The sequence below is a fragment of the Lissotriton vulgaris genome, chromosome 1_2 (genome assembly GCF_964263255.1).
Source record: "Lissotriton vulgaris chromosome 1_2, aLisVul1.2, whole genome shotgun sequence".
Classification (NCBI taxonomy): Eukaryota; Metazoa; Chordata; class Amphibia; order Caudata; family Salamandridae; genus Lissotriton; species Lissotriton vulgaris.
In genome coordinates this window covers 330,001,053-330,024,091 of record NC_141686.1, presented here as the reverse complement: position 1 = coordinate 330,024,091, position 23,039 = coordinate 330,001,053, and the positions used below count along the sequence as shown (strand labels likewise).

At 48.9% G+C, this 23,039-nt stretch overlaps 1 protein-coding gene across 1 annotated transcript in view; it reads left to right on the top strand.

Annotated features, from left to right (window-relative positions):
- The first annotated feature begins 6 nt into the window (after positions 1-6).
- LOC147736660 (glutathione S-transferase P 1-like) overlaps positions 7-23,039 on the top strand; it is a 63,025-nt gene continuing 39,992 nt past the window's right edge. Inside the window, exons 1-2 of the mRNA XM_086953801.1 lie at positions 7-92; positions 13,205-13,308. Of these exons, the coding sequence (XP_086809927.1) occupies positions 13,246-13,308 (63 nt within the window). The 5' untranslated portion in view covers positions 7-92; positions 13,205-13,245. The remainder of the gene's footprint in view (positions 93-13,204; positions 13,309-23,039) is intronic.

The following is a 23,039-nucleotide window of genomic DNA, read 5'->3' as shown; positions in this document are numbered from 1 at the left end:
ACAGCTCTTCGGGCAGCTGCCGCGACTCCAAGATGGCGACTTTGAGCTTTTCCAAACTAGCGCCATCCTGCGGTACCTGGGGAGAAAATACGGTGAGCTAAAGCATGGGCCAAGGGGGCTTCTCGAGGGTGGGCCGCGGTGATCCCTCGTATTCAATGGGCAGGGCCTCCTGGGTGTATAGAATGACTGACAGACTGCGTATAGAGCTGTTGTGTGTATAGAATGACTGACAGACTGCGTATGGACCTGTTGTACACAGACTGCTGATAGAACTGTTGTGTGTATAGAATGGCTGACAGACTGCTGATTGTATTGTACTGTAATTGCATTTGTATAGCGTTTACTACCCCTGATGAGGCCTCAAAGCCCTTTTTCGGCAATGAGCACGCTACTCCGGGACCCATAAATTAGTGTTGAATTAGTATAGTGAAACATGTAAGTACATTTTAAGTGGTTAATAGGTTAGTCAGTTATTTGGAATGGGAAGGATAGAAGAGGAAAAAAGGTTTGTATTTATATAGCGCTTGTTACCTCTGATGGGGTGTTGGAGCACGCTACTCCGGAAACCCACAATGGATTAGTGGTGAATTAGTATGGTGAAACATGAAAGTAATTTGAGTGGTGGATATTAGTCAGTTATTTGGAGTGTGAAGGATAGCCGAGGGATAGCAGGGGAAGAAAGGTTTGCATTCATATAGCACCTGTAACCCCTGATGGGTGTTGAAGCGCTTTTCTGGTGAGTAGCACACTACTCTGGAACCCATAAAGGATTAGTGTTGAAAATGAGTATAGTGAAATATAAAGTAATTTGAGTGGTGGATATTAGTCAGTTATTTGGAGTGTGGAGGGTAGCGGAGGGATAGAAGGGGAATAAAGGTTTGCATTCAAATAGCACCTGTTACCCCTGATTGGTGTTAAAGTGCTTTTCTGGTGAGTAGCACGCCACTCCGGAACCCATAAAAGATTAGGGTTGAAAATGAGTATGGTGAAATATAAAGTAATTTGAGTGGGTGATATGTTATTCAGTTATTTGGATAAAGAAGGGTAGGTATCGGGATAGAAGAGGGAAAGAGGTTTGTATTTATATAGCGCTTGCTACCCCTGATGGTGTTTTGAAGCGCTTTTTTGGCGAGTAGCACACTACTCTGGAACCCATAAGGATTAGTGTTGAATTAGTATGGTGAAACAGGACCTTAATTTGAGTGGTGGATATTAGTCAGTTATTTGGATTGAGAAGGGTTGGGGAGGGGTAGAGAAGGGAAAAAGGTTTGCATTTATATAGCGCTTGTAACCTTGATGAGGTGTTGAAATGCTTTATTGGCGAGTAGCACTCTACTCTGGAACCGATAAAGGATTAGTGGTGAATTAGTATAGTGGAATATGGAATTTGAGAAGTGAACATGTTAGTCTGTTATTTTAGTTTAAGAAAGTTTTATTTGCATTTTGAATTAAATACAAACATATGTCATAAGTAAATGGAAAACTAAAAATATGAAGATTGAAGAGGATAGTGGAGGGATTGAAGAGTGTTTTTTTTCTTTCTTTTTTAGGAGGCTTTTGGATGAGTAAAAAGGGTATTTGGAGGGGAAGAGTCAGAGGGAAGAGTTTAGAAAGGTTTGTTTTGAAGGTCGTTATAGTAAAAGAGGTGTCAGATGATGCAAGGAGGGGTAGAGTAGAAGAGAGCCTAGAAAGGGTTATTTTGGGGATCATAGTATTGGTATGGGGTTTGGGATAAATGAGAGAGTGGATGCAGAGGATATATTGTTAGATGTATAGGGTGGGAGATAGGGTAGTGCATTGGAAAGAGTAGTAATAAGAAGTTTGAGATGAGTCAGAAAATTTTGCTAGAAGATATATTGAGAGAAGTGAAGGCTGAGAAATAGGCAGGGGCATTGGAAATGTTAAATTAGAAGAAAGTGATAAATATATAGATCCATAAGTACATTGAAAGTATATAGATGCATAATGGATGTAAGTATTTGTAGATTAAAGATATTGATAGAGGCACAGGATAAGAAATAGGGTAGTGCATTGTATATGCTTTTTCAGAGGTAAAGTAACAGATACACAGATCCAAGAACATGGAAGGTACATAGATGCACAATGGAAGTAAGTACCTGTAGACCAAAAATGTTTTTTTTAACAACAACATTATTCTACATGTTTATACAAAGCAATACACAAAGATAGGTACATAAATGCTTACATACAGAGGAATATGCTGTACATTTCTGTTTGAGTTTGGTGCTTATGTGGGGAAGAGCCAATTCCTGAGTCGTTTTCTGAAGATAAGGTGGTCGTCGGTGGTCTAATGTTGAGGCGTAAAAAGTTCCATAGTTTGGCTGCTTGAACAGAGAAGGATGTGCCATCCATGTTTTGTTTCTTGTATCTTGGGGTTTTGAGGTGAGATGCTCCTTTAGAGCAGAGGTTCCTTTGTTAAATGTGTTTGGGGATTTTATTCCCTATAGAGGTCCCATTCCATGTATTGCTTTGTGGGTGATACAAAGCAGCTTGAACGTGGATCTTCTGGCAACCGGTAACCAATGCAGTGCTTTTAAGGCAGGGGAGAAGTGTTCTCTCGGTTTGATATGTAAGAGTTCTGAATCCATTGTAGTTATTTCATGGTACTTAAAGATGATCTGTGGTAGAGGCTATTGGCGTAATTGATGTTTGGACAGAACAAGGGAGATGGTATCTTGGACTTTTTGGGGAAATCCTAAATGAGGGAATATTTGTTGCAGAGTTTTTATAGTGACAAAGCTTGATCTTGACAGTTTGTCCACTTGGGCATTAATTAACAGCTTGGAGTCCATGGTCATTCCGAGGTTTCTTACTTCCTTCGATACTTCAGGCGGTGATCCCAGTTCATCAGCCAGGCGGCAAGCGGGTCATAATGTTTCCAATCCCCACAGAGCTGTTGTGTGTATTTATTGACTGCCGATAGAACTGTTGTGTGTATATACTGACTGCTGATAGAACTGTTGTGTGTATATACTGACTGCTGATAGAACTGTTGTATGTATATACTGACTGCTGATAGAACTGTTGTATGTATATACTGACTGACAGACGGAAGATAAAGCTGTTGTGTGTATAGAACGGCTGACGGACTGCTGATAGAACTGTTGTGTGATATACTGACTGACAGACGGCAGATAGAGCTGTTGTGTGTATAGAATGACTGACAGACTGCAGATAGAGCTGCTGCGTGTATAGAATGACTGACAGATGGAAGAAAGAGCTGTTGTGTGTATAGAACGGCTGACGGACTGCGGATAGAGCGTTGGTATGTTTAGATTGTATGGCAGTGCACAGTGCAATGTGTAGTGATATAATGTATGATGCATAGCTGATAGGGCTGTCAGTGTGTAATGGCTGACAGACTGCTGACAGAACTATAGTGTGTATAGAATGGCTGATGGCCTGCAGATACAGCTGTTGTCTGTGTAGAATGGCTGACACACTGCTGATAGGCCCGTCAGTGTCTAATGGCTGACAGACTGCTGAGAAGGGTGTTGGTGTGTACAGATTATATGGCAGTGCACAGGGCAGTTTGTAGTGATATAATGTCTGGTTCACAGCTGACTGTGCTGTCGGTGTGTAATGGCTGACAGACTGCTGTTGAGATGCTGTGTGTTTAGAACGGCTGACATACAGCTGAGAGCCACTCTACCGGACTTCACTGGACAGGCCACAGCTGCGTTCACTTCAGCTTCAGAAGAACAATGATCCACCACCACCCGCAACAGGTTCCTCACAGGAGCTGGAGCAAGATCACCGCCGAGCAGCTCACCACCTCCCTCAGCCAGAACCCGCCCGCAAGCACAACGGACCCCAACAAAGCTGCCCGCAACCTCACACAGTGGCTGACCGACTGCACAGACGACCGCGCGCCACTGAAGAACCCTCCCAGCAGACCCAGAAGCAAGAAAGCCACCTGGTTCACCGACGAACTCAAAGACTCCAAGAAGAACTGCCGCACCCTCGAGAAAGCCTGGCTCCTCAACCAGACCACAGACAACATTACCACCCTCAAACAAGCCACCCGCAAGCACCACCAGCTCATCCGCACTACCAAGAAGAAAACACTGAAGGAACGACTAGACAACAACGCCCACGACAGCAAGGAACTTTTCAGCATCGTCAAGGAGTTCTCCAACCCCAGCACAGGCAACAACGACATCACTCCTTCTCAAGACCTCTGTGACTCTCTCGCCTCGTTCTTCCACCGTAAGATCGCCGACATCCACAACAGCTTCGGCGCACCATCCACGCACCCTACCGTCGAGTCAACGCCCCCCACCGCCACCCTCCGCACCTGGACCACGGTGACCACCGAAGACACAGCCCGCACGATGAACACCATCCACTCCGGATCTCCGACCGACCCCTGCCCCCACCACGTCTTCAACAAGGCCGACGCCATCATCGCACCCCAACTGCGGGACATCATCAACATCTCCTTCGAAACCGCCACCTTCCTGGAGAGCTGGAAGCATGCCGAGCTCAGCGCCCTACTGAAGAAACCAACAGTGGACCCCACCAAACTCAAGAACTTTCGCCCCATCTCGCTCCTCCCTTTTCCTGCCAAAGTCATCAAGAAGACTGTCAACAGCCAGCTTGCCACCTTCCTCGAGACTAACGGATCCCTTGACCCTTCACAGTCCAGTTTCCGAGCCAACCACAGCACCAAGACCTCCCTCATCGCTGCCACCGACGACATCAGAACCCTGCTCGACAACGGGGAAACAGCCGCCCTCATCCTCCTGGATCTCTCCGCAGCGTTCGACACGGTCTGCCACCGCACCCTAGTCCAACGCCTGAGCAACACAGGTGTCCAAGAGAAGGCTCTGGAATGCATCACCTCGTTCCTCGCCGGAAGAACACAGAGAGTCCGCCTCCCCCCGTTTCGATCCAAGGCCACCGAAGTCATCTGCGGCGTACCGCAAGGATCATCACTCAGCCCCACCGTCTTCAACGTCTACATGAGACCACTTGCAGGCATCGCACGTAAACACAACCTCAACATCATCTCCTACGCTGACGACACCCAACTGATCCTCTCCCTCACCAGTGACCCCGCCAACGCCAGAACTAGCCTACACGAAGGGATGAAAGACGTCGCCGAGTGGATGAAGTACAGCCACCTGAACCTGAACTCAGACAAGATGGAAGTCCTCATCCTGGGACCATCACCCTCCGCCTGGGACGACACCTGGTGGCCCCCGGCCCTAGGCAGCGCACCCAAGCCAACAGACCACCTGGGCTTCATCCTGGACTCCTCCTTCTCGATGACCAGACAAGTCAACACTGTCTCCTCATCATGCTTCAACACCCTACGCACGCTCCGTAAAATTTTTCGATGGATCCCGACCGAAACCAGGAAGATGGTCACCCAGGCACTCGTCACAAGCCGACTGGACTACGGAAACACCCTCTATGCCGGAACCACAGCCAAGCTACAGAAAAGACTCCAACGCATCCAGACCGCCTCCGACCGACTCATCCTGGACATCCCCCGACGCAGCCACATCTCCGGACACCTGAGGGACCTACACTGGCTCCCCATCAGCAAGAGAATCACGTTCAAACTCTTCACCCACGCACACAAGTCCCTCCACGACCTGGGCCCCAAGTACCTCAACGACCGCTTGACCTTCTACACGCCCACCCGCCAGCTACGCTCGACAAGCCTCGCCCTCGCCGCCGTACCACGCATCCGAAGAGCCACCGCCGGAGGAAGATCCTTCTCCTACCTGGCGGCCAAGACATGGAACTCCCTCCCCACCCACCTCCGGCTGACCCAGGACCATCTCGCCTTCAGGAGACAACTCAAGACCTGGCTGTTCGAGCAATAGCAAACCCCCCCTACCCAAAGCGCCTTAAAACCCTCCGGGTGAGTAGTGCGCTATTCAAATGCTATGATTGATTGATTGATTGATTGAGAGTGCCCTGGGTGTGAATGGATTGTATGGCAGCAGACAGGACAGTTGTAGTGTCGTAAAGAGCTGGGGGACACCACTGTGTAAGTTACACATATGGGGGTAGACTTGTGGACCTCCGTGTGCATGGGTGTAATCGGAGCATCTGGCGTATAGCCAGATGCATGGAATAAAAAGCATGGGGGAGCCGGGCGTGGATTTAATTTTGGAGACTACTAAACTGATTGCTGTGTTCGTGTGGTCTTTCCCCATGCGCCTGGGGCCTAATCATGAACACTACATTGGCGATGAGTGTACCAGCTTATCCAAGTGTGCCTCAGCCCTTGCACCCTGCCTGCAGTTCCTCACCTCGCTGGGACAACTGTGCTGCATTCACCTCGCTGGAACAGCTGTGCTGCCTGCACCTCGCTGGGACGGCTGTGCTACCAGGTCTGGGGTCTGTGCTAGCTCAAGGGCTGGAGTGCGGAGAATGGGCACCAATGGTATATGCCAGCCACGCACACCCACCGAGCATCGCTATTCCCAAATAGAGTGTGAAGCAATCACCGTCTTGTAAGGTTGCTGGCATTTTTACATCTACCTATATGTGCACCCCTTCTCCGTCATCACGGACCACAAACCACTGATCCCGCTGTTCCAAGGACCTTCATCGACACCTCCAACCAGAATTGAAAAATGGATCCTACAACTTTAAGAGTTCCAGTTCACAGTGGACTACCAACCTGGCACTCAGACCCCAGCGGGTTTCCTATCCTGGCTCACTCGACTGGCCACCCCTCACGATACAGCTGAAGCCCGGGAAACAGAAGAATACGCCGGCTAATTGTGGATTGCTTCAGGCTGCTCCCGATGTCTCTGGTAGAAGTATTGGAAGCCACATGGCAGGATGACTGTCTGGAAACAGCCATAGAGGCAGCCACCACTGGTGATTGACAGCTGCTTCAGAACCCAACATCTTTCTGTACAGAGGCAGCCCAGTCCATTTTCCGAGCGCTGCACAGAGTCCACCAGGAACTGTCACGTGATGGGTGACTTCCACGAGGCCTGTGGCTTGTGCTATCAGAAAGCCTGACACAGAAGGCAGCTCTCCTCGCACATGGAGCGCATCAAGGCATAGTGAAGTGAAAGAGCAGGTTTAGGAGCACGGCATGGTTTCCCGGGCTGGACCAGAAAGGAGAAACAGTAATACAAGAATGCCCTTCCTGCCTTGCAATGAGCCAGCCTGGCCAGCCCACACCGGTCATCACCTAGTCAGGTCCTAGTGCCCCATGGCAGAGAATTGGCCGACTACTTGAGATCCTGAAGCATCAAACACTGCCGCATAATGCCCCAGTGGCTTCCTGCCAATGGGGAGGTTGAACGTCTGATGAGAACTCTCACAAAAGTGATTCAGATCGTGGTAGCAGAAGGCACCACTGTTGAATATGCGCTGTACCGGTTCCTGCAAGAGTACAGATTCACCCCCCCATTCCGCAACTGGCGTCTCTCCCACCAAGCTGTGCTTTGGAAGGTCCATGGTGGACACAATTCCCCAGCACCCCGCATGGGAGGGAGCAACTATTTCACAAAACTGACTCTCAAAGACTCTGTAACAACAAATACACTTCACAGAAGGGGTGAGAGAAAGAGAGTCAACTCCAAGTGGGTAACCATGGGTTGATGAAAGATCGCCATCCCAGAGAAAAGTTGAGACTGCCATTTGAACTCGATCCAGGAATCGTCACCAAAGTCAATAGCAAAAAAATAGCAGCTCAGAAAGGCACAGAGTAAGTCACATGGAATGAGTTCCAATTCATATGGATTCAGCCGATAGGCGAAGCAGAACCTGCATCCATCGACCTGCGAGAAGATGTCCGTGGGGATGACCACCCTTTTCGGGAAGAAGATAGTAGCCAGAACCAAGAGTGGGACACCTGCCCATCAGACCTGTTCCCAACACTCTCACCTGTCCCTCCGTCACATGCGCCAAACTTGCCCCAGGCAGCCTTCAGTAGAAGCCAAACACCGGCTGGGGTTTCGAGTCCAAGGGGGTCCTCACCAGATCCCTCCCCCAGAGGAGGTCAAGGAAGATACCGGTTGCAACCATACCCTGAATCATCCCTGAAGTATAAGGACTTCGTATGCGGCTGAGCAGATTCAGATGGCATGGTCGTGAGTAAGCCAGGGCGGTGAACTCCGCTCTGCTCCCGGAGTTTGCAGAGTTTTTCCACACTCCTCGTTACGCGGAGCTCGTGGAGTACCAAAAAACTCTGCTCTGCTGAGATTTTTTTCCTCGCTTGCATTTGTCAACGTTAAGTTGGTGAGCCCGAGCAAGGAAAATCCACCTCCTAATGTGATTTTTCCTCGTTGGGGATCGTCAACATCAAGTTGGTGAGCGGGAGCGTGGAAAATAAACCTCTCAGCGAGATTTCTCAATGCAGGGGGGTCAGTGCTGGCATTGGGAGTGGTCACATATGCTTGAGACCATTCGCATTGAGAAACTGCCCATTCGCACTGAGAATGCTGCCGCTCGAGTAAATATCTACTCGAGCGGCAGAAAGGAAAGCAGCGCCCGCTTGTGCTTTGCATGGTGCCATTCGCGATGACTGCACAGTGCGGACAAGCATCCGGCACTGAAAATCACAGCGAACTGCATTTTTCTATTGCATTCCTCCACTCACAACTTAATCAATCATTTCCTTGCCATGCACTTGTGTAGGGCTCTCTCTCACAGCGCTTAGAGACCTGACGGTGATTATGCGCTTTACAAGCTACACTTACAATTACAATTTTATGCAGTAAAGATGTGGCAGTTACTCACACACAGCATCTGCCTCAAATAAGCCCCCCCATGGAGTGCTGTTGTGCAACACTTCTGGTGCCCGGTACACGCAGGGACGTTTTACCCTGGACTCGAGGGGGACAAGGCCTCATTAGCTCACCTACCATATTCTGCAAGCCCTTCTTAAAAGGAAGAAACGCGCCTCTGCCACCTTTCAGGCCTAGCTCCAAGGCTCCTGAGGACTGCTGGGCCATTCACTAGTGCCCAGTCCGTCCTTCGGCTCTTGCCCTCTTTGAAGTGGGATCCCTGCCTGTCCAGCAGGTGACCCCACCGTCCTGCCCTGAATATAATAGAAAATGGAAAATCATCTCTGGTGTCCGAGGAGGTCAAGTATGGAAAAAGCTGGGGCAGATTCGGGATCCTTGCATACACTGCCAGGTGTCTGCAGAGACTAGGGAGAGGTTTGCAGAGACTAACACGTGTTTGCAGAGGCTGAGGAGGTATCTTCAAAGACTTGGGAGGTGTTTGCAGAGACTGGGGAGGTGTTTGCAGAGACTAAGGAGGTGTCTGCAGAGACTGAGGAGGTGTTTGCAGAGACAGAGGTCGTGTCTTCAGAGACCTAGGAGGTGTCTGCAGAGACTGAGGAGGTGTTTGCAGAGACTAAGAAGGTGTCTGCAGAGACTAGGGCAGTGTTTGCAGAGACTATGGAGTTGTTTGCAGAGACTGAGGAGGTGTTCGCGGTGACTACGGAGGTGTTTCCAGAGACCGAGGAGGTGCTTGCAGAGACTTAGGAGGTGTTTGCAGAGACTGAGGAGGGTGTGCAGAGACTGAGTAGGTGTTTGTAGATACCAAGGAGGTGTCTGCAGAGACTGAGGAGGTGTTAGCAGAGACAGGGGAGGGTCTGCAGAGACTAAGGAGGTGTTTGCAGATACTTAGGAGTTGTATGCAGAGGAGGGTCTGTGGAGACTGACAAGGTGTCTGCAGGGTCTAACGATGTGTCTACAGAGACTGAAGAGGTGTTTTCAGAGACTGGGGAGGTGTTGGCAGAGACTAAGGAGGTGTTTGCAGAGACAGAGGATGGTTTGCAGAGACCGAGGAGGTGTTTGCAGAGACCGAGGAGGTGTTTGCAGAGACAGAGGAGGGTTTGCAGAGACTGAGGAGGTGTTCACAGAGACTAAAGAGGTGTCTGAAGAGACTGAGGAAGTGTTTGCAGAGAATTGAGGAGGTGTATTCAGGGACTAACGATGTGTCTACAGAGACTAAACAGGTGTTTGCAGAGACTGAGGAGGTGTTTGCAGAGACTAAGGAGGTGTTTGCAGAGACAGAGGACGGTTTGCAGAGACTGAGGAGGTGTATGCAGGGACTAATGATGTGTCTAAAGAGACTAAGGAGGTGTCTGCAGAGACTGAGGAGGTGTTTGCAGAGAACAATGAGGTGTTTGCAGAGAGAGAGGAGGTTCTGCAGAGACTGAGGATGTGTCTGCAGAGACTGAGGAGGTGTTTGCAGAGACTAAGGAGGTCCCTGCAGAGACTAAGGAGGTGTTTTCAGAGACTGAGGAGGGTCTACAGAGACTGTGTAGCTGTTTGCATAGACTTAGGAGGTGTCTGCAGGGACTGAGGAGGTATTTGCAGAGACTAAGGAGGTGTTTGAAGAGACTTAGGAGGTGTTTGCAGACACTGAGGAGGTATTTGCAGAGACTTAGGAGGTGTCTGCAGAGACTAAGGAGGTGTCTGCAGAGACTGAGTAGCTGTTTGCATAGACTTAGGAGGTGTCTGCAGAGACTGAGGAGGTGTTTGCAGGGACTGAGGAGGTATTTGCAGAGACTAAGGAGGTGTGTGCAGAGACTTAGGAGGTGTTTGCAGAGACTGAGGAGGTGTTGCAGAGACTAAGGAGGTGTCTGCAGAGACTAAGGAGGTGTTTGCAGAGACTTAGGAGTTGTCTGCAGAGACTGAGGAGGTGTCTGCAGAGACTGAGTAGCTGTTTGCATAGACTTAGGAGGTGTCTTGCAGAGACTAAGGAGGTGTTTGCAGGGACTGAGGAGGTATTTGCAGAGACTAAGGAGGTGTGTGCAGAGACTTAGGAGGTGTTTGCAGAGACTGAGGAGGTGTTGCAGAGACTAAGGAGGTGTCTGCAGAGACTAAGGAGGTGTTTGGAGAGACTTAGGAGTTGTCTGCAGAGACTAAGGAGGTGTCTGCAGAGACTAAGGAGGTGTCTGCAGAGACTAAGGAGGTGTCTGCAGAGACTAAGGAGGTGTCTGCAGAGACTGAGGAGGTGTTGCAGAGACTAAGGAGGTGTCTGCAGAGAAAAGGAGGTGTCTGCAAAGTAAAGGGGCCAGTAGCCATGGGAGGATACAAATGACGACATGATTGTACTAAGGAGGGACTAACCAGCATCATAATGAATCAGAAGCAAACATTTACAAAGGACAAATTCAAAAGCCAATGAAAAGTAAGGGCGGGGAGTGGGTGAAGCTTCTCTCCGTACTCAACTACCACAGCTCTTCGCAGAGCAGCACTTGTGCGTGGGCTCACGCTCGACCTAAAAAGTGGGAGCTGGTGAGCCTTTAATTTTGGAGACTTCTGAACTAACTGCTGTGTTAGTGTGGTCTTTCCCTGCGCACCTTGAGCCTAATCATGAACACTACAACAGTGTGTATGGGATATAATGTTTGATTCACTGCTGAAAGGGCTGTTGATGTACAATGTCTGACATGCAGCTGATACAGAGAGGCTGGCATAAACTGCAGGGCATTACTAGTGTGTTGGTGTTTGTATAGGACGTGGTGTGCTGTGGCCTAAGAGTGATGTGCACATCACAGTGTGCAGCATGAATGGTGTCCTCAGTGAGAACGTGGGTCATTCAGTGAAACATGGCGACTGCCCGCAGATTGTAAAATCCCCTGGAGCTCTTTGACTCTCGAGTGGAGATTCAGGTGCCAATGGCCACTGTGGATATAATGAGACAAGATGAGGCAATTGTAGCTTCCCTGGCCCCAGGTTGTGCGTCAGCCTCAGCGGGGCAGTTTTACACCTGCCTGGCTCCAGGCTGTCCGACATCTTGTGTGCAACCCGGGCCTGGACACAGAACAGTGACCCCTGGCTCACATCTGCCCCCATCTGCCCTGGGGATTGATGACCTCTGCTGGCCCTACACTTGAGTGAGACCCTTCCCACCCGCCGCGGGCCCCATTGTGAGACCCACCCCACCCGTCGCGGGCTCCATTGTGAGACCCTCCTTACCATCCGCAGGCTCCATTGTGAGACCCTCCCCTCCCGCCGTGGGATCCATTCTGGGAGCTCTGCCAAGAAGGGTCTGGAAATCCCACAGACCCACTCACACTGCCTTCATGGTGCTCCCTCACAAGAGCTTTCCTCATGCTCCCTCAAAAGAGCTTCCCTCATGCTCCCTAAAAAGAGCTACCCTCACACTCCCTCACAAGAGCTTCCTTCACACTCCCTCAGCAGAGCTGCCATCACACTCCATCAAGAGAGCTGCACTCCCTATCAAGGGCTGCCCTTACAATCCCTCACAATGATAGCTACCCTTCTAGTCCCTCACAAGAGCTGCCCTCACACTCCCCCGTGAAAGCTGCCCCCACACTCCTTCACCAGAGCTGTGGAGGAGCAGCTGGAACCATGCTCTCTACTTTGGTGAGCTCTTTCTTTGATCTTTAAACTTTATGAACCCTAGATTCCCTGCCCCTCTCCAAGGGGTAGGTTCTACTCACCTGAACATCAGCCCCGCAGAGCTGCCTCTAGCCACAGCAGGACTCTGAAAGATGCTGCCTCCCCAAGTGCGGGGTAGTCTGGTCTCTGCAGCACATGCTGCTGCTGTTGCTAGCCTTGTAATATGAAAGAGGGGTGAACTGCCCCAGCAGAGGGTCTCACCTGCTCCATCTTCAACTAGAGGTTTGCTCATGGAATCCGCCCCTTCATCCTATTCCACACAAAGAATTAATGTAGGCTCTTCTAAGAAAAGAAACCGCCCCTGAAAACAGGGTGAAAAAGATTGGCTTTCGCCAAAACCAGGCAAAGATTGAGTGAGTGACCGCAGCACCGACTGAGAGAAAAGAACTGGGAGCATGCATGTCTGGACGCAGAGCTGGTGTGGGTCCTGGGGTGTATGGAAGGCTTGCCAGATGGCAAGAGGGCTGTCAGATCATGTGAAAAGACTGATGGACATCAATAGGACTGTCAGTACATGTGGGATGACTGACAGACAGCGATAGGACTATTGTGTGTAGAGTTTTGTATCCAAATAATTTAGTTGACTTCCAAGTGGCTGAACCTACATGTTCGAACTGTCAATGACCAGAATGCCTTTATCGATAACAGCACCTTATTTTATTTCTCTTTAATACTCGCGTGATTTCCACTCATCCTCAATGTGGAGGGACAGGGAATCTAAGGGTGTGTAATAAGTTTGTCCACTTCCCTGCTCAACGGATGTCTATCTTCTTCTCTCCTCAATCACTCCTCCTCGTCCACAACCTCTTGGACAGACCTCTGTGGAAGTAACATACACGAAGCTGCCCACATCGATATGGTGACCGATGGCGTGGAGGACCTGAGGTTGAAATACTTCAAGCTCATCTATGAAAACTATGTAAGTCCTTGAAATTGCTCTGCTCTGACCTGAGCTTTGCTTTGCGGGTCTCTGATATAAAAGTACTTGCTTGTGGGCCCTCACTCGCCTCTAGCAGGAAACATGAGCCTATGTTGGCTCCAGCTGAGCTAAGGTTCATGGTCCTCTTATTACACGACCAGGTACTTTAGACGTTTGTGGGATCTAGCAGAGCCAAGATTTGATGCCCCCTCATTACTCTGGCAGATACTACAAGACTATGTTATGTACCTGGATCTATGAGTGGGTGCAGGACTGTCTGTGCTGGTCTGTGAGTGGGTATGTGAGTCTCGGTGTGGGTCTGTGAAAGGATACATCAGATTATGGATGGGTCTGTGAGTGTGTCCATGATTGAGTGGGCTTTTGAGCGGGTGCACAAATGTCTGAGTGTGTCTGTGTGTAGATGTGTGAGTGTCTGGGTGAGACTGTGAGTAGGTGATGGGTCTGTCAGTGGGTCTGTGAGTGGGTGTGTCAGTCTCTGAGCGGGTGTGTAAGTGTCTAAATGGGTCTGTGAGTGAGTGCGTGAGTCTGAGTTGGTCTGGCAGTGGATATATGAGTGGCTGAGTGAGTCTGTGAGTGGATACATGAGTCTGTGAGTGGGTCTGAAAGTGGGTACGTGAGTCTCTGAGAAGGTCTATGTGTGGGTGTATAAATGACTGACTGGGTGCATAAGTGTCTGAGTGGAGCTGTGAATGGGTGCCTGCATGCCTGAGTGGGTCTGTGAATGGGTGCATGAGTGTCTGTGTGGTTCTGTGAGAGGCTGCATGAGTCTCTGAGTGGGTTCATTAGTATCTAACTGGATCAATGAGTGAGTGCATGAGTGTCAGTGTTAGTCTGTATTTGGGAGTGTAAGTGTCTGTGTTGGTCTGTGAGTGGGTGCATGAGTGTTCAAGTGAATCTGAGTGTGAATGCATGAGTGCCTGTGTCAGTCTGTGAGCGGGTACATCAGTGTCTCATCGAGTTTGTGAGTGAGTGCATGAGTAGTTAAGAGGGTCTGAGTGAGTGTGTGATTGTCTTAGCGGGTCTATGAGTGGGTACGTAAGTGTCTAAATGGGTATTCAGTGAGTGCATGAGTATCTGAGAGAGTGTTCTATGTTTTTTTGTTTAAATTTTTTTTCAGGATTCAAAACCCGATGCAAAGTTAAATGGGGTGTCATGCTTAGGGTCATGACAGAGTTGCAATTCCACGCGTGTGGGAATTTTTTTTAAAGGGTATTTGCTAGCCCATAAGGGGTCCCTCACAGACCTCCTATTGCCCTCAGAGTGTCAGGGTACCTCTAATGGGCCCGTTTCTACTTCATTTGATATTTTTTTTATTGCCGGGGACCATTCCCCAATGTATAACATGGCGGCAGAAACTTGCTATGCATGTTACAGCCAGCCCATAAGACATTGTTGTTGGTACTGGGAGCATGACGTTGCGAAGGACAAGCGGATTCTACATGTGCCCATATATATGAAAATTGTTTTTTCCCTTAATATCTCAAATACTACTGAATGGATTTACACCAATTCAAAGAAAGGTCACTTTCTAGACTAAAATCTACTGTTCTGTCAAAGTTGACGTAATACCGTTTAGCGGTTCGGACAGTAGTCGTATGTAAAATCTCTATGGTAATAAACACGGGAAAACACTTTTTTTACCTCCACCTTTTTCTCGGCCCCCACTTGATGGATGATCCTGAAACTTTCCATGCATAACAAGACCCAAGTTGACTCTTTTTTCGGAAAATGTAATGAAGATTTGTCAAATGGTGCCTAAGGTATAGGCAAGTCAAAAAAAGCTTCTCCTATAAAAACCAGGTCCTAACTTTAACTGCGTATGGGCAACCGTCAGTAGATAATATATATATATACCTACTGCATATACAGTGGTATAAACTATCTACTGGCAATCACTAGTAGGTAGTTCTAGCTAAGACCTAGTTTCCATAGTAAAAGCATTTTTTGTTTTGCTAATGATTTTGCCGCCATTTGATTAATCTTCACAAAAATGTACAAATCAAGTTTGCCATTCACTTCACCTGCTGTCTGGAAAGTTTTGGTGTAATTTGTCAAAAGAAAAAGGGGGGATAGATCTTGATCCAGAGAAGTACCTTTTAGTATAAATCCGATCAGTAGTTTTAAAGAGATTAACCAAAATCCAAATTTGTGTTTCTAGGGGTACAGACCCTCCGTAGATGTGCTAACGCAGGGTTCTGATTGGCTTGCTGCAACCTGGGAGAAAAGTTTCTGCCACCACTTTATATCACTGGGAAATGATTCTTGGGGCTTAAATGTTGTTTCAATTGTAATTGAATGGTCAGGTGAGAGGTTCCCTCATATACACTCTTTCACAACCACGCATATACTCATGCACAGACTCTCACACCCACTGACGTATTAATACTGACATTTAGATACCCAGTCAAAGACCCACTCCGGCATTTAAACTCTTAGTCACAGATTGACACACAGTGAAAGATCCACACAGAACCCTCAATTTTGATGTGTTGTTTTGCATTGAATTTGTGCTTTTGTTTTGCGGACATGCAGGGGTTCCATGAATCTGATTTACTTTTTTTTTAAAAAAGGATTTACAAAGAAAATTACCTAGTGTTTGGGGCATAGAGTGGCTCTAAAAAGAGCCTTTGTGTTTATTTTGTTTATGTTTTTGCTCCACATAAAACAGGATGCAGCCTTTCAAATTGTTCACGAACAACCTGTTGCCTTTCTCTGTATAATGAACTCCATTTTGTCTGCAAATGCCAATCATGTCAAAGCATAGGTTATTACTGTAGACAGAGCACAGGTCCCTCAGGAATACAGAATCAGTTTTATTCAATCAATCAATAAAGTAATCAAGTGTTTGTTAAGCGCGGCTACTCGCCTGGAAGGGTCTCTAGGTACTGGGGCGGGGGGCAGGTACCAGTCCATCAAGGAGGGTGTCTTTCAAGGAAACCAAGTTTTGAACTTTCTCATGAAGATGGGGAGTGATGTTGTCTGTCTGAGATGGAGTGGTAGGGTGTTCCAGGCTCTGGCCATGAGAAAGGAGAAGGAGCGGCCTCCCGATCGGGGGCCTCATTTATGAAAAATGACGCATTCATGCGTGAAAGCAGCGATGCGTCACTTCTCAGGGCGCACTCCTTGAGACATGATTGATGCATCATATTTGTAATATGACGCATCATGTCGTAAGGAGTTACAGATACGTCAGTATTTCTGATGTATCTGTAAGCGCAAAAGTGACGCATTTTGTGAGTGTGTCACAAAAGTGACGCAACTCCAGCAATATGTCCTTTCACATGGGGCAAGCCCCATGTGAAGGGCCTGCGTCAGTCTTATGCCTGCCATGAGGTTGGCATACGATCTTGACGCATTTGCGTCCTAGAAGTGGCGCTGTGAAATCTTATAGATTTCACTGCGTCGCTTCCAGGACCTTTTCTTGCGTCATTACGCCCCACGTACATACATTATACCTGGTGCAGGTATAATGTGGCGCAGGGTTTTACAAAGTGACGCATCTAGGTAGATGCGTCACTTTGTAAATATGACCACTGGTGCGTCACAAAAAATGACACACTGGCAGCGTAAAAGTGACGCACCGCCTCATAAATGAGGCCCCTGGTCTTTCTGGTGCTGGAGACCACAGCGTAGGAGAGCTTGGCTGATCGTAGGGTCCATTGGGGTGGGTGGAATTTGAGTCGGCTTTTCTGGTATGCTGGTACGGTGTTGTAGAGGGCTTTGTGTGCATGGGTGAGAATCTTGAAGGTGATTTTAGCCTTGATGGGGAGCCAGTAGAGTGTGTGCAGGTGCTGGGAGATATGGTAGTGCCATGGCAGGTTAAGGACCAGTCTTGCAGTGGTGTTCTGGATGTTTTGTAGCTTGCGGGTAAGGTTTTTGTTTATTCCGGCATAGAGTACGTTGCCGTAGTCAAGTCTGCTTGTGACAAGGGCATGAATGACGGTCTTTCTGTGCTCGGGGGGGTCCATTTGAAGGTCTTATGTAGGAGAAGGTGGGTGTGGAAGCAGGAGGATGCGACGGAGTTGCTCATCGATGAGTAAGTGCCTCATGTGAGTATCAAAATGAGTAAGTTACTCAAAATGAGTAAGTTACTCATAATGAGTTATTAAGTGCCTTCTGTAAATACCAAAATGAGTAAGTGCCTTCTGTGAATACCAAAATGGTAGTAAGTTTAGGATTTTGTCTTAAGTTAATTCTGGGAATTGGGCCCTACAACACCCAGAGAGACATCAACATACAATAAAACACCCAGACACACACTGGTCTATTTACTGACACACCCAGGTACACATTGACATATCCAGATATACTCTGAGTCACACAGGAGCACCCCCAGGCACACACTGATATATATATACCCTAACACATCCAAGCAGATACTGATAGATACACTGACACACTTGGGACACACTCATGCATACACTAACATATCCAAGGACACACGTATTTATACAATGACGCACCCATGCACACACTGATGCATAAACTGACACAGTCAAGCACACACTGATGTACAAACTAACACACCCTGTCACAAACTGTATAGTCTCACGCAGCCAAGGCACAGTCATGCATACACTCACACACCCAAGCATATACTGATAAATGCACAAAAACACCGACCATACACCAGTGCATGCACTGACACAGCAAGGTATATGACAATACAGACACACACACACCCAGTGACAGATTGATGCATACGCTGTCACACCCAGGTACACACTGGCGCATACAATGACACACTTAGGCACACACTTAAGCATAGACTGAGACACCACAAGGACACACTGACATATGCACTGCAACATCCAGCCATACACTCATGCATACACTGGCACACCTAGGCACGCATGTAGGCATACACTGAGACACCCAGGTACACACTCATGCATACACTAACACATAGAGGCATACAACAGTGTAGACACTAATACATCCATGCACACACTCATACATATACTGGAGGTCACAGTCTACAGCTATGCTGATGACCTCCAACTTATTTTTCATTTCTCCTCTTCTTCACCAGGCGCCTCCAGCTTCCAGCCAGTCTTACTGTTTATCCGGGATTGGATGAACGCAAACCATCTTAAACTCAACCCGGATAAGACAGAGTTGATCCTGACTGGGGGCTGCGGCAACCCCTGGTCACCTTCCTTCTGGACCACCTCTTTTGCCCCCCCCCCTCTCCTTCCTACTCTGTCAAGACCCTTGGGATTATGCTTAATCACCACCTGACACTTCACACCCATATAAGTTCTGTTGTCTCTTCCTGTTTTTTTTACTTTACGTATCATTAGGAAAGTATCCCGGTTCTTTTCTCCTTCTGCACTTAAACTGATTGTCATGGCCATGATCCTATCTAAGATCGATTACGGAAACATCATCTACAACGGCGCCCCTGCCTATGCTCTCCAACGCCTTCAGATGGTGCAAAACCAGGCAGCTCGCCTGGTTTACGATCCTACCAAAATTCCATCACTCCTCCCCTCTTCTTATGGCCCTTCACTGGCTTCCAATTAGGCAAAGAGCCCCCTTTAAACTTGGCTGCCTCACCTTTCAAACTCGGGCTGGCACTGCCCACGCTTTTATAAATTCGGCCATTATCAATTACAGTCCAGCCAGAGACTTGCGCTCCTCCAACAAATCCCAGTTAGTCATCCCCCGGTTCAAGAAGAAACGATCCGGTGGTCAGAAATTTTCGGTGCTGGCTCCCACCTTCTGTAACTCTCTTCCCCCCTCCTTAGATCTTCACCCTCTTACACGGAGTTTCGTAAAGACCTCAAGACCTTTTTGTTTCAGCAAGCTTTTAGCCCATAGCTCCCTCCTTTCCCTACAGCTTGAAATCCTATAGCGCCAAGAAACTGCCAAGTGAATGCGCGCTTTACAAATAGCTCAAAATTCAATTCAATTCAATACTGATACAACCAGCCACAAACACATGCATACTCTTACACAGCCAAGCACACACTGATGCATGCACTAACACACCCAGGCACACACGTATGCACAAAATGTACACAAAAAGAATGAAAGTAGACACACAGCTCTTTTTGTATATCTTGGTGTGGTCTTATATAGAATTTTTTTTTATATTACTCCTTTTTAAAAAAAAAATAAAACTAAAGTACCGAAAAAAACATGGTACAAAACTCTAGTAAAAGTACTTGAAAGAAAACAAACATGTTTTCTATCTTAAAAATTGCAGCCAAAAATGGTTGATGGTATATTGCAAAAAAAGAAATAGATTTACAGGCATGAGTGTTGAGTGCATGCACATATTCCGTGTTCAAGCCAACCAGCATGTGGCAGCGCAAAGAGTGGGTTGTTATGTGACCCATATTGGGACAATCAGCTGCCACGTGTATTGTATTTGAAGTTGAAGCTCCAAGGACACTTGAGGTGGATGTTGAACCAAGAGCATTAGCTTCTTTTTTACTCATCATTCGGTGGCATGACTTCTCATGAATGGTCTTCAAATGCTTCCTCATGGAAGATTTCCTTGACTGCATTTTTAGATAATCCTCAGGACATCTCCTTTCCACATATAGTACACTTCACTGGGTTGGGTGGCGTTTAATTTAGAATAAGGTGTGGTCGCTAGGTGGCCAATCAAATGAGAATGCTTTGCCGTGTAAACGCGTGTGTTAGAACTGGCTATTTCTGGTAGGCTAAGGCTGACGCCAAAGCCAGGCAGAAACCACCAATCTAGTCAGGGCAAGGAAGTCACACGCCAAGATAACCCCTGCTCACCCCCTTGGTAGCTTGGCACGAGCAGTCTAGGCTAAACTCGGAGGCAATGTGTAAAGCATTTGCGTCAGCGCACAATAGCAACAACAAAAGAGACTCCACACAAGGTTATTATAAAAATAAATTTTGTATTGTAAAAACACATATCAGATAAACATCACAAATGTACATTGTGCCCGTTGGCACGGCAACATTCATAAGGGATTATTTACAAGACAGGGCCACATAGGCCACTGTCATAATCAGCACCTTTAGAAATAGCACTTAGAAATTAGAATAAGTATATAAAATCACTGTAGCACAAAGTAACAGTTATGAATCACATCCAGTAACTACTGGGAACAGGTAAGTACACACTACGCAACCCTAAACACCTTAGGAGCATGTCACGCAGGTAACCAGGACCTCACTAGGACCACCTGTACTAGAAAGAACAACCACCTAAGGATAAAATCCACTTAGGGGTATAAATCAGAACACATTACCCATGATGCATGAATATACATTCAGAGGAGTGGTAAAGAAAGAAAACACATGATGTATAGACCTACACATTCAGCGGTGTTAAGGACAGAGCACATGATGCAATCAAAATACATTCAGGGGTGCAGCGCATGATAAGAAAGACACATAATGCATAAAACATCCAGAGGTGTCAAGAGTAATACCATAGCGCAAATATCACATGAGGCCTAAAAACCTTCAGAGGTGCAGGAATAACACATGATGCAAGAGATCACATTCAGAGGTGCAATAACCATACCATTGCGCAAACTCACATAAGCCACTACCTGTGGCAGTCCCTAGGCCAATGGCCTTGTTGGGGCTCAGACGCCCTGAGTCTCAATGTCAGGGTGCCAGTCTCAAAGTACAAAAAGCCTAAACGTGGCAGATGCCCACTAAGTGCTGGGCACCTGGAGAACAACAGAACTGCGCCAGGGCCCTCACTGGCCCTTAGGCGCCAACTGCGCCACTGCTGGAGCCACACAGGCTCTGGGCATAGCCCATGCCCCAGACGTTGGAGCCACAGAGGCTCTTAAAACAATGGTGCCCCCATGAGCCTCGCCGGACTCTGGACACGAGCTTCTCGGAGGCAGGAGGGGACGAGCACCGACAATATGCCCCGACGCCCCCGCTTAACTAACATGGCCCCCAAGAGCCTCAACAGGCTCTGAACACGACTTAGGCAGTTGGAGTCCCTCACGGGGGACTCGAATCAAGAGAACGCCCTTCTGAACCTCAACAGGCTCACTAAACAATATGCGGGCACGAGCCCCTCACAGGGCTCCAAGTAATATGCCCCGCGATCGTCGGGGCGGCCCTCTGCCCAGCGGGGCCGCCCAAAGCCTCCTCGCTTTGTTGGAGTCCCTCACGGGGGACTCTGTCACAAATACTGCCCCCGGGTTGTGGGAGCCTCTACAGGCTCTGCACGACGTGGGGGCAGCCCACTGCCATCTGGGGCCGCCCTACATTCACCAGCGTCTCACGGCCGGTCAAATGCCCGAACCCCACTCACCGGTCTCCTGGGGCGGCGGCTGCACGCGGGGGCTCTCTGCTCCTGCCGCCGGAGCCCCGCCTGCTCCTCCAGACGGCGGCTCCTCCCGCCGGATTCAATGTGGCGCCTTCCACTGGCGGCGGGGGAATCTCCGGTCTCCCTCTGCACACGGGAGACCGGCAACGACAATCAGAGCTTCCCCCAGGCAGGGGGAAGCGGGAACAGCTCTCTCCCGGCCACCATGCGTCCCTCCTCCTCTTCGGCTCCCCACCACGTCATGCAAGCAGCTTCCAGGAGTCAGCCAACCACAGCGCGGCTCCTGGACCAGGCCCCCGTCCAAGGACCAATCAGAGCACGGCTCTCCTCGGGTCTCGGCCAATCCGGTCGCGGCCCCTTCGTGGTTTGTTTTTCTCCGCGGCAGATCGAGGTGGGCACTCGTAATTGATTAAGTAAATACGGCCAAGAATCCTCAGCGCCTCCAGCGCTATAAGCGAGCACAAAAGCGCTCCTAAGCACTAGAAAGTCCAGCGACAGCGCTCTCAAGCGCTTGGGGGAAATGAAGCGCTCCACAGCACTAGACAGCAGGCAGAGCGCTCCCAGGCGCTCAAGGCGAAGCACAGCGCCTCCAGGCGCTAGAAACCAACTCCAGCGCTCTCCACAGGAAAAGGCAGCTTCTCCATGCTGCCATGGCCCCAGAGCTTCCCCAGGGGCAAAGCCAAGTCCCCCCTTCAGCCCAGGCAGGGCAGAAGGGTCCCCCAGGAGTCCAGGAATCCGGGCATCCAGGGGCTGGGCAGCGCCCACCCCTGGTAGATCCAAGTCAGCCACAAGAGCAAGAACAAGAACAACTTGGAAGGAGACACAGCCCCTTCTTATACACAGAAATGCCTTTGAAGTACTTCGTGCAAGGGGCCCTGAGTACTGGAATGTTTCTGGTTTTCGTCTTCCTGACAGCTTCAGGGCCAGAGGTGACAGTGGGCCGTCAGGATGGAGAGCCAGCAGGGTGGGCGACAGGCACGGCCCGGCACCACCAGACGCTCTTTCCTCCCATCCCTGACAGCAGAGGGGCCGTTCATCTACGGCTGACTCAGACCCCCTCCTCCGGGGCCTTGCAGACCCTGCAGACCCTGTCCTACTCAAACCAGATAGTCCATCCACCAGCAGGTCCAAGCACTCCTGGGCCAGGCTCACCAGCCAATCACACGCCAGACCCAACTTACACAAATATACCAACTTCCAAAAGTAGTACTTCTAGACTAGACACAGTCATGCCGCATACATCATTTTGCAGCATTCATTCTCACGAGTTCACACATATCAAACTCAACCCAGCACTCCCCACGCATCAGGAATCTACCATGGGCATACATATTCCCCATTCATTCCTATGGGAGGGCAGGCCACTCACCACACCTATACAGAGAGCTCAAGCACTTTACTCTGCACCACAGTGAAAAAGTGCGCA